Source organism: Elephantulus edwardii, unplaced genomic scaffold (assembly GCF_000299155.1).
Source record: "Elephantulus edwardii isolate Elephantulus edwardi_28Jun2011 unplaced genomic scaffold, EleEdw1.0 scaffold00339, whole genome shotgun sequence".
In the NCBI taxonomy this organism is placed as follows: domain Eukaryota; kingdom Metazoa; phylum Chordata; class Mammalia; order Macroscelidea; family Macroscelididae; genus Elephantulus; species Elephantulus edwardii.
Window position 1 is genome coordinate 1,302,250 of NW_006400089.1, and position 11,841 is coordinate 1,314,090.

The 11,841-nt window shown below is 36.7% G+C and overlaps 1 protein-coding gene across 1 annotated transcript in view; it reads right to left on the bottom strand.

Annotated features, from left to right (window-relative positions):
- Window positions 1–11,841, bottom strand: part of PKD1L1 (polycystic kidney disease 1 like 1) — a 337,192-nt gene that overhangs the window by 317,440 nt on the left and 7,911 nt on the right. The window contains exon 5 of the mRNA XM_006901616.1: window positions 5,184–5,316. Within this exon, the coding sequence (XP_006901678.1) occupies window positions 5,184–5,316 (133 nt within the window). The remainder of the gene's footprint in view (window positions 1–5,183; window positions 5,317–11,841) is intronic.

The window sequence follows — 11,841 nt, forward strand, 5'->3', positions numbered from 1 at the left end:
GACATACTTTGGACATGTTGCCAGGAGGGACGGGTCCTTGGAGAGGGACATCACGCTTGGGAGGGTGGAGGGACGGCGCAGGAGGGGAAGACCCTCTATGAGATGGATTGGTTCGGTGACTGGGGTAATTGGGATGGGTGTGTCAGAGGCAGTGTGGTTGGCGCAGGATAGAGAAGGGTTTAGGGCTGTTGTGCATAGGGTCGCTATGAGTCGCAAACGACTCGACAGCACATAACAACAACAACAACACGTTCATGAGAGATATTGACCTATATTTTTCTATTTTATTTATCTAAATCATATTTGATGGAAAATTTCTTTACCTGGTTTTGGTATCAAGGATATGTTTGCTTCATAGAATGAGTCTGGAAGAATTCCGCCTTTTCTATTTTCTGAAATACATTATGTAGAACTGATAACAGGTCTTTTCTGAATGTTTTAGAAAATTCACTTGTAAAACCATCTGGTCCAGAGATATTTTTTTTTCAGCTAGAAATTGTTTTATTACATTTTTAATTTCTTCTTTTGTAATGGGTCTGTTCAGGTGTCCAATTTTGGTTTCTTTCAGTTTAGGTAGGTTGTGAATTTTTAAGTATTTGTCCATTTCCTCTAAGTTTTCATATTTCTCTGAGTATAGTTTTTCCTAATACTGCAATATTAGCCTTTTTATTTTAGTTGATTCTGTTGTGATGTTGCCTGTTTCATCATTTATTTGTCTTTTCCTTCTTTTTCTTTGTTAGTTTTGCTAGTGTTTTCTCAATTTTATTGACCTTTTCAAAGAACCAACTGATATTTCCTTGATGGTTTCAATTGTTTTTCTATTTTCTATTTCATTTACTTCTGCTTTAATTTTTATAGTTTCCAGTTTTTTAGAAGGTGTGGGGTTTTCTAGTTGTTCTTTTTCAATTTGTTGGAGATGTTTTGTCAGAGATTCAATGGTAATTTTTCCCCCTGCCTTTTGATGTGTTTGATTATTGCTATAAATTGACTTCTCATTCCGGCTTTGGATATGTCCCAGAGGTTTTTGGTAATTGGTGTTTTCATTGTCATTTGTTTAAAGAAACTTTTTAATTTTTTATTTCTTGTAGTACCCATTCATGTTTAAGCAAGGTATTGTTCAGCTCCCAAATGTATGGGGTTTTTTCTCCTTTATCCTTTTGCTATTAATTTCTAATTCTGTGGCATTGTGGTCTGAAAAGATGCTTTGTATTCTTTCTTTGTGTTTTTTTTTTTTTTTAAATTCTTGATTCCTGCCTTGTGACCTAAAATGTGATCTATTCTGGAGAACGTTTCATGCACATTGGAGAAGAAGGTAAACTATGCTTTTTTTTGGATGCATTAGTTTATAAATATCTATGAGATCAACTTGGTTTAATGTGTGGTTTAATTCTCTAGCATCTTTGTTGAGTTTCTTTCCAGTAGCTTTCTCTTTTCTTGAGAGTGGTGTACATAGGAGTGTTGTCTATTTCTTTTTTCAGTTTTGTTAATGTTTGCTTCGTATATTTTGCAGGTCTTTCACTTGGTGCATAGACATTTGTAACGTTTTTTAAGTTGAAATTTATTTTATCAGAGATTAATATTGCTACTTCTGCCTTTTTTTCTGGTTGGCATTTACTTGTTTTATTTTTTTTTCTCCCATCCTTTTAATTTTAGTATTTCTTTTTCTTCATTTTTCAAGTGTATCTCTTGTAGTGTAGACAGCATATTGATGGATTTTGGGGTTTTTTTCCCCAATCTGCTACTCTTTTTCTCTTTAGCGGTGCATTTAAACAATTCACATTCAATGTGCTTACTGAGAGGCAAGGTTTCATTGCTCTCATTTCATTGAATTCTTTTTGATGTTGTTGCTCGGTACTTTGGTCCATCCTGCTTTCTGCGGTATCTCTGTAAGAAGGATGTCTCTCAGTGTTTCCTGCAATTTCGGTCTTGTTTTCACAAACTCCCTTAGGTTCTGTTTTTCTGGGAATATCTTGATCTCTCCTTCATATTTGATGGAAAATTTTGCTGGGTACAATGTTCTTGATTGACAGTTGTGTTCTTTGAGTGTTTGATATATTCCATTCCATTGTCTTCTTGCTTGCATGGTTTCTGCTGAGAAATTGGCACTTAATTTTATTTGCTCTCCCTTATATGTTACTCTTTGTTTCTCTATTGCTGCTTTCAGAATTTTCTCCTTATCTTTCATTCTGGCAAATTTGACTGTGATATGCCTTGGTATTTTTCTTTGAGGGTCAATTCTGTATGGTGTTTGCTCAGCTTCTTGAATATATATTCTCTCTTTCTTTACTATGCCTGATAAATTTTCTTCTAGTAATTCTTCCACAACTTTTTTGGTACCTTTACTTGCTTCTTCCTGTTCTGAGATTCAATTAAGTGCATATTATTTCTCTTGATAATGTCCCACATTATTCTTAGGTTTTCTTCTTTTTCTTTCCTTTTTGATTCTTGTTTGTATTCTAGCAGATCAATGATGACAAATTTATCTGCTATTTCACTGGTTCTGTGTTTCATCTCTTCAATTTTGTCATGTGTCCCTCCATCATGTTTACAGCATCTGAAACATTGGACCTCATATTTTGGATCATGGTTTCTTGTTTTTCCAGTGCCTCTAGTGCCTCATTTGTTTTATCTGCATTGTTTTGGATCTTATTTTAAGCTCCTCCTGGTTTTTGCTTGCAGTGTCCTATAATTCTTTGTCTTTCATCCATTGAAAACATTCTTTGAAATTCTGTGTCAGAAAGTTCCATCAGACTTTCTGTCTTCAGGAAATCCATTGACACTGTGTCATTTTTTTTTGGGGGGGGGTGCGTGATATCTTGCTTTGGGCTTGTGTATGGTGTGAGGTAGCCTGCTTCTTTTGTGACATTGCTGTGGTAAAGATTTTCATGCCTGAGGCAGTCTCTAGTTCTTGATCTGAAGTCACTTCTCCAGAAAATGGTTGAGCAGGCACTTGTGCACAGATGCACATAGGGTGGATTCATGCACAGATGTATGAGGGGTGGGTGGAGGTACAAGGGGAACCTGAATGGAAAGCCAGAAAGCCTTAGTTTTCCCCTTGAGAACTGGGTCTGCCACCTCAGTCAAGCTCCAGCTGTCTCACTCCCTCCTGCTTAAGGTTAAGGGGTCCCACACTGTCCAGCAATCAGCAGTGATCTCCCCTAAGTAGTTCACTCAAATTCCTGATGTCCTGCTTGCTCCTTGCAGGTGGGTTCAGCTATGACTTGCTGCTCCCCTCCAAGGCTCACTGTTCCTCACTGAGGCTCGCTGCTCCCTATAGAGGCTTGCTGCTCCTTGATGAGGCTCACTTCTCCCCTCCAAGGCTCACTGTTCCTTGCAACTCGCAAACTAATTGTTTTAATAACAGTTCTCACTCAAATTCCAGCTGTCTTGCTCACTCTGTGCACGTTGCTCTGTTGCATCTTTTTATGTTGGAATCTTTCTTGCAGCAATGTTTTATCAATTTCTTATATCCAAGCCTGAACTTCCTAGTTCTTACTTGAATAGGCCTCTGGATACCTTTGGGTATCATTCCCTTGACAATAGAAAGAACTAATACCCCAACGTCTTACTTTGACACTGACATTTAAGTAAAAACTAAGCTTTTGTTCTTGCTTTTGGCCTAGTGTGAACACTAGACTAACATTATTGGAAAATAAAAGATTTTACTGTAAATATGAAATTATTAAGATAGCATCCACCAGGAAGTGGACAAGTAACTTTCCTTCCCCTTCCTCATACAGCATTCTTCTAGAAGAGCACTCACTCAGGCCCAATAGCCCTCATTGCCAGCAATTCAGAATCATATCTGACCCTCCAGTGGATTTTCCAAAGCTGTAAACCATACATGAGATTTCCCATCTTTCTACTCATGAATCTCTGGAGGATATGAACTCCCAGAGAGGAATCACCCCTGGGTTAACAGCACAACTCCCTACATACTAAACCTCTAGATCTCCCTAAGAGCTCATCCAGGTATGCAATTGAAACATCCATAGGTTAAGCTGTTAAGTATTAATTGACGCTAACTTTTTTTATTTTATTTTAATTTAGTTTGTTTATTTTTCATTTCAATGAACATCTACAGAGATTTTGGAATTCCATTCATTCATTGTTGCACCCTACTCCCCACACAAACCCCTCCCCCCCCCCGTTTGCTCCTCTCCTTGAAAAGCAAAAGAAAAACTCCCTCATTGGTTGACGCTAACTTTTGAACTGATCAGTGACTCTAGCTGTTACCCATTGTTTTGAGCCCCTTAAGATGAAGTATTTAACAGGTATCAACCAATCAGAATTGTTTTTTTTTTCTTTTCAGTCTCTTAATTTTGTATATTTAACTCTGAAAATTTTCTTTGACTGCAGTGCTTCCCTGAGTCCTTATAAAGTGCTGGCCAATACTAGATCTATGTGTTCTTTCAGTGATGTTGTTGTTGTTGTTATGTGCCTCGAGTCGTTTGCGACTCATAGCGACCCTATGCACAACAGCCCTAAACCCTGCTCTATCCTGCGTCAACCGCACTGCCTCTGACATACCCATCCCGATTGCCCCAGTCACCGACTCAATCCATCTCATAGAGGGTCTTACCCTCCTGCGCCATCCCTCCACCCCCGCAAGCATGATGTCCCTCTCCAAGGACCCGTCCCTCCTGGCAACATGTCCAAAGTATGCAAGATGAAGCCACAGAATCCTTGCCTCCAAAGAGTAGCTTGGTTTAATCCTCTCCAAGATGAATCTGTTTGTTTTTCTGGCAGTCCATGGTACATTCAGTACCCTTCTCCAGTACCACAGCTCAAAAGCATCCACTCTCCTCCTGTCCTCCCTAGTCATTGTCCAACTCTCTGAACTCTTTGCCTTAATTTTAACTGAAGTTTCAGTTGTTCTACGGTAATAGCTTCTTACCAGATAGCCACCAGAGCTCCTTTATTTGTGTGATAGAGGTGAAAAAAGCCTTATTCATATGCCAGAAGTTAAGCTTTTCCCTTCTATCACAAACTGGGTGGACATGTCTCCCACTCTCAGAACTCCTTCAAGATAATTTTGTTATTGTTATGTGTGATCTAGTCATTTCAAGGTCATGTCTTTGTATAAAAACATTAGCAGCATAAACAAAGCATTTCCCAAATCTTGATCATTCCTTCCACTGGGCTCAACTCAGAGATAAGGCCAAATGAGAAAATACACCTACCTGAATCTTCCCAGGTCCCATGTTCTTCACTGGTGGAGGTTGGCAAGGTGTGTGCACTATGAAAAGCTGCTTTCTTAATGAGGCAGAGCTGACATCATTAAAGGCAAGGACCTCCACGGTAAATTCCCCTTCCCTAAAAGGAGAGATGCAAATAAATGAATAAACTAGTGTCTCTAAATGTTAATATCCATTGATTACATATTCATCCTAATCATCATTATTGCCATTATTGAAGGAAGTCAAATCCATCTGTTGAAAAAGATGAGACAAAAGTGCTGATGCTGACTTCCACATCTGCCATTTCACAGCCTATTAATAGAATGGCTTCCATTCAGCATGAATCAAGACAGGGGCTGAGTTCCTAAACTGCTGCCACAGAGGTCACTGGGGTTGCCCCAACACCCTCCATTCCTGATAGATAGTGTGGCAATCAGGGAAAAACTAGTCTTGAGACTCACTGGAGACCATTGAAGACAATTACAGACTTTAAGAGACAGGCTGCTACCTGTTACTAGAGACCTAAAAGTGTGAGCACATAGAGGTACCAGGAGCAGCCCCCAGCACCATAGAAAATGCATTAATCAGGGAAAACCAATTACTAACCACTCCTCAGACTACTAAGGACAATAATAGTAGTCCTCCAAGGACTACCAAAGACTCTAGGAGAGGTAGGACTCAGTCAGGCAAGATTCCTCCAGGGCTGTGCTGCAGATCAGAAAGAACTTGAAGGACTTTAGGAAAGGTGGGCTTTCCTGTTGCACTAGAACAGAAATGACAAGTGGTAAAGTGAGTTGCCCTCCCCCATAAAGAGAACACTTTAAGTCAGCAACTAATCAATAACAGAATAAGGAATTGTTAAAAACCTACACAGACATAATAGAAACAGACTAACATATACCAAGAAAAGTTATACATAATGTCAAGAAAGCAGTGGGTAGCTTCAAACATTGTAAAAACAAAACCAAGGCAAACCAAAAAAGCATTCTCCTTAAAAAGCAAATCATATTGAAGACCTAATGAATAGCCCAGAGACAGGGAGCCAGAAGAAATATATTGGTATAAAGTCATATATAAAGCTATTGAAAACACAAATGAAGGAAGAAGAAATGAAGGCATAAATAAAGTGAGTACACTAGAGACAGGGAACTAGAAGAAATATATCAACATGGAGCCACATAAACAGCTACTGAAGAAGGTGAAATGGTAGAAGAAAAAAATCAAAGCAACAAAGAAAGTGAATACCCCAGATACAGGAAACCAGAAGAAATATATAGATGTGTAGGCCCATGAAAAAATACTGAAGAAATTATAAATTATGGAAGAAAGAATTGAAACCATAGATTAAGAGATACAAGAATTTTTTTTAAAAAAACCACAAGTCAGAGAGGGTACAATCAACACAGTACTGGAAATATCAGATATGCATGACAATGCAATTCAGAATATTACAACCAAAATGGCAGAAGTTTCCAACATGCTGGAAGAACAAAAAAGGAGAACAGAGAGATGGTATTGAAAGTCAGGTGAGCTGAAAGACAAGAACCTCAGTGAGAACATACTAAAAGAAAAAAAAATAGGAAGAGGATGTAAGGAAAATAATGGAAGCACTGGAATCTTTTGGGATAACATAAAAAAGAACAATATAGTGGTGTTCAGAATTCCATAGCAAGAGGGGAGCTGAAAAAGCACTGAGAAACTTGTGGAAAGGTACTAGAAGAAAACTTCCCAGATACCATGAAAAGTGAGGAAATCTACATTCAAGAAGCTCAATAAACCCCAAACAGACTAGACCCCCAAACAAAAAACATCAAGATACAGTCAAATTCTTCAAAATCAAAGACAATGATAGAATACTAAAAGCAACAGAATAAAAGCAGATAGTAACCTACAATAAGATTAAGTTCTGATTTCTCAGTAGAAACCATGAGAGAGAGAAAAATGGCATATACAGAAGACTGAAAGAAAACAATTGCCAGCTTAGGATTCTGTACTCAGAAAAGTTGCCCATCAAATATGAAGGAGAAATTAGGTCATTCACAGAAAAGGAGAAACTAAAGGAATTTGTGAAAAGAAAAACAACTCTACAAAAAATTATAAGGAAAGTCCTTCACACAGAGAAACCAAAGGAAAAGGTATGGACCAAAGTAACTAGAAACAGCAGAAAAAGAAACACAGCAAAGAGGCAATAATAAAACCCTGTCTGTCAATAATCATATGTAATGTAAATGGCTTAAATGCACCAATCAAGAAAAAGAGAGTAGATGAATGGGGGGGGGGGAACCCCAACACAAAAATAACAAAGTCCTGAGCTCTTCTTGTGAGACATGCTCTTCAGGGGACTTTAAAATTGCTCTGCTGCAAGATGCCAAGGCTTGTGTGGCATGACCAGCTTGGGAGAGTCTTCCATCCATTGCTTCCCCTGCATCTGCTAAAGGCTGTGACCCAGCCCAAACACACTCATACCCTGGCCTGCCTGCTAAGTTGAGGAGCTGTGGTTTTAGTGTTGCCAAGACCACAGTCTTAACCAGAGCACTAGACAGCTTACCCCACTGCCTGGAGATCCCACTGCCTCCCCCCACTAGGGAGATCGCCCAGGTGCTGCCCCTTAGTTCTCACCAGAAGAACCAAGATCACAGCTAGTTTGGCCTTAAACATTGCTGTCTAGCTATATCACATGGGATTTCTAAAGCTCAAGCAGAAGAGGCCCAGTGGAGCTACTGTTTCAGAAGTGCAACAGTCATCCAGTTCCAGGTTGACTGTTTTTCCCAAGAAAGGAATACCTAGTATATACAGGTACTTCACAAAACATTGTCATTATATAGTTACAACAACATAGCATCTATTCAGAAAAGACTCAGATCCTATCAAGAAAGCAGCAGTCGGCTTCAGTCATGATGAAAAAAACCAAAATAACCCTTCTGAAAAAGCAGACCCAATGAGTTCTACAAACAGAGAGAACAAGAAGAAATATGCTTATATGGAGTTATTTGAACACTTACAGAAGAAGATGCAACTGTTGGAAGAAACAATGGAAGGCATTAAGAGAGCAAATACCCTAGAGACAGTAATTCAGAAAAAAAAAAATAAAAAATAAAAAAAAATATATATATATATATATATATTAAGAGCAACTTGAACAGCTATGTAAGAAAATGTAAAAGATGGGAGAAAGACTTGATAGTATAAATAAAGAGGTACAAGAACTTTAAAAAAATCATCACAAGACAGCGAGGTACAGCCAAACTGTACTGAAAATAATAAAAAAAGCATGAAAATACATTCCGGAATACTAAGACAGAAATAGCAGAAGTGTCAACACACTGGTGGAACAAAAAGTAGAACTAAAGATATGGAACACAAAGTCAGTAAGCTGGAGGACAATAGCCTCACTGGAAACATACTTGAAGAAAAATCAGAGATGAGTCATAAAGAAAATGAAGAAAACATTATAATTATGTGGGATAACATCAAAAGAAACAACATACATATAATTGGAATTCCAAAACTTGGGAGTGACAGGGAAGTCACTGGCAAAATTGTGGAATTAGTACTAAAAGAAAATTAGTATTTTGAAGAATAAGGAAATCCACATTCAAGAAACACAGCAAACACCAAATAGACTAGACCCCAAAAGAAAAAAAACATCAAGACATATCATAGTCAATTTTTCAAAAAACCAGATAAACATAGAATACTAAAAGCATGGGGAAAAAACAGAGTCACCTGCAAAGGTGACAATTATATAAAGTTCTGATATCTCAGTAGAAACCAAGCGAGCTAGAAGACAATCAGATGACATATACATACATTTGAAAGAAAACCATTTTCAGCCAAGGATTCTATATCCAGCAAAGCTCTCCATCAAATATGAAGGAGAAATCAGAACTTTTGCAGAAGAGAGAAACTTAAGGAATTTTAAAAATAAGACCCAAACTACAAAATATATGAAGTCAAGTCTTTCACATCAAAGGATAGTGGATGGGCCATAGTTGCCAAAAACAACAGGAAAATAAACAGCAAAAGGGAGCTCTGGTGACCTAGTGGCAAGAAGCTGTGCTGTTGTTACGAGCAGTTTAAGTATAAGAAAAATATATTAATTTTGCTATAACATATATTATGATATGTCATAAGTTTGCTATGAACTTGCTTTAAAATATATTATGAAACATGTTTGTTGTGGAAAATATTATGATGGATTTGATGATGAAGTTTAGAAATAAGAATATGTGTGAGAAAATATGCTAACAGTTTAACATGCTTAAACAGGCTTTAGAGGCTGAGCACCCCAATGACCACAGTAGGTGCAAACCCTTGATAAGAGAATGTAACTGATAATGACTACCCTGTAAAGTTACTGGCTTCAGCATGTGTGAATCCAATAAGGGAATGTAACTTGTTACTGCCCATGTTGCTAAGAGAATGTAACTTGTAAATTTAAGAATAAGAAATATGTTACAAATCTGCTATATAATGTTAGAAATAAGAATAAGAAATATGTTAGGAATCTGCTGTTATATGTTAGAAATAAGAATAAGAAATATGTTAGGAACATGCTATGTTATAGGTTAGAAATAAGAATAAGAAATATATTGTGAATCTATTATGTTAGAAATAAGAATAAGAAATATGTTAGGAATCCTCTATATTATATGTAAGAAAAAAAGAACAAGAAATATGTTGGAAATCTGCTATGTTAGGAATCTGCTATGTTATGGCTAGAATATTTGTTAAAATGTTATGGTTAAGAATATTTGTGAAAATGTACTGTACAGTTGATATGCCCAAACATGCCTCAACAGGCCTCTAGTGGCTCTATGGTCCTACTGACCACAACAGGTGTGGACCCTTGATAATGAGATATGACTGGTTACCGTCCGTGTTGCCAATGAAACACAACTAGTATTGAACATGATTGGTTAAATCCACGCTGTTATTCAACACGTCAAAGCATGCCCTACTTGCCTCACCATAATGTAAAGTGGGGAAGCCAGGGTAGATAAACTCTGGCTATACCTAGCAGATCTCTCTCTGCACTTCACAATGAGCTGAACTCTGAAGACCCAAAGTCTCTTTTTAGTGCCAAATACCTAAAGGCTCTTTTCAGAGCCAAGAAGTCTGGCCTACTCTGATGGACATGATAAATTGCAATTATTGCTATGAATTAATTAATTAATTAATTAATTAATTAATTAATTGCAATTGGCTTTTTAAATATGTCTATGAGTAATTAAATAAGGCTTAAGGCTCATGACAGCTGCAATCCTGAAGGCACAAGATTCGAATCCACTTGATACTCCACTGAAGAAGAAAGGAAAATCTCCTCCTGTGCCAGTTGGATCTGATTCAACAGTACACAAGGGGGGAGGGGGAGAAACAGCAAAATAGCAATGCTAAAAACTTTCCTGACAATAATCACAATTAATGTGAATGAAATAATTATCCCAATTAAGAGGAAAAGAGTAGCAGATGGACTTTTTTGTTTAAAAAGCCCATCAATATGTTGTCAACAAAATAATGATAAAATACGTTGTCTAAAAAATGAAGATTAAAAACAGACTCAAAATCAAAGGCTGGAAAAAATATACCAGGCAAATGGAAATCACAAAAATAGGAATAACAATACTAATCTCTTATAAAATAGACTTCATAACCAAAACCACCATAAAAGATAAGGAAGGGCATTACATATGGATTAAAGGCACAATAGATCAAGAAGACATAAACTTAGTTAACATTTATGCACCAAATGACAGACTTGCAAAATACATGAAACAATGGTTAACATAATTTAATTAAGAAATAGATAGTACCCAATAGTTGTAGGAGGCTTCAATACATCACTATCAACAAAGGACAGGTCAATGCAAAAGAAACTTAACACAGAAGACATAAACTATATAAGCAGCCAACTAGACATTGTGGGTGTATTCAAGGTGCTGCACACAACTAAATGTCAATTTACTTTTTCTCAAGTGCACATGGTATGTTCTCCAGAACCAATTATGTATTAAATCATATATTAAAGCAATCATCAACAAATTAAAAAACATTGAAATAATATAAAGTATCTTCTCATACCACAAAGCTATAAAACAAGAAATTAAACATAGGAGGGCAAAGCTTACAAGAAACTGAATAATTCTCTGTTAGAACATGATTAGGTAATAAAACAATTATAAAACGAAATGTAAAAAGTTCCTTGAAGCAAATTAAAATGAAAATACAACATACAAAAGCCTCTAGGATATCACTAAGGCAGTCCTGAGGGGGCATTAATACCAATAAGCACACATGTAAGAAAGGAAGAAAGAAGAAAAATCTGTGATCTAACTAAACACCTTCATGAAATAGAAAAAAAAATGATCAATAATCTAATCTTACAGCCTCTATAAGAAAGGAAATTATAAGGACAAGAGCTGAAATTAATGAGATAGAGGATAGAAAAACAATTGAAACCACCAGTAAGACCAGGAAATGGTTTTTTGAAAAAGTTAATAAAATTGGCAAACTGCTGGCAAATTAACAAAAGAAGAAAAAAGAAAAAAAACACATATAACTCAATTAAGAAATGATAGAGGTGACATCACAACAGAACTAGATGAAATTAAATCAATAGTATCAGAATACAAAGAAAAATTACACTCTGATAAATTATAAA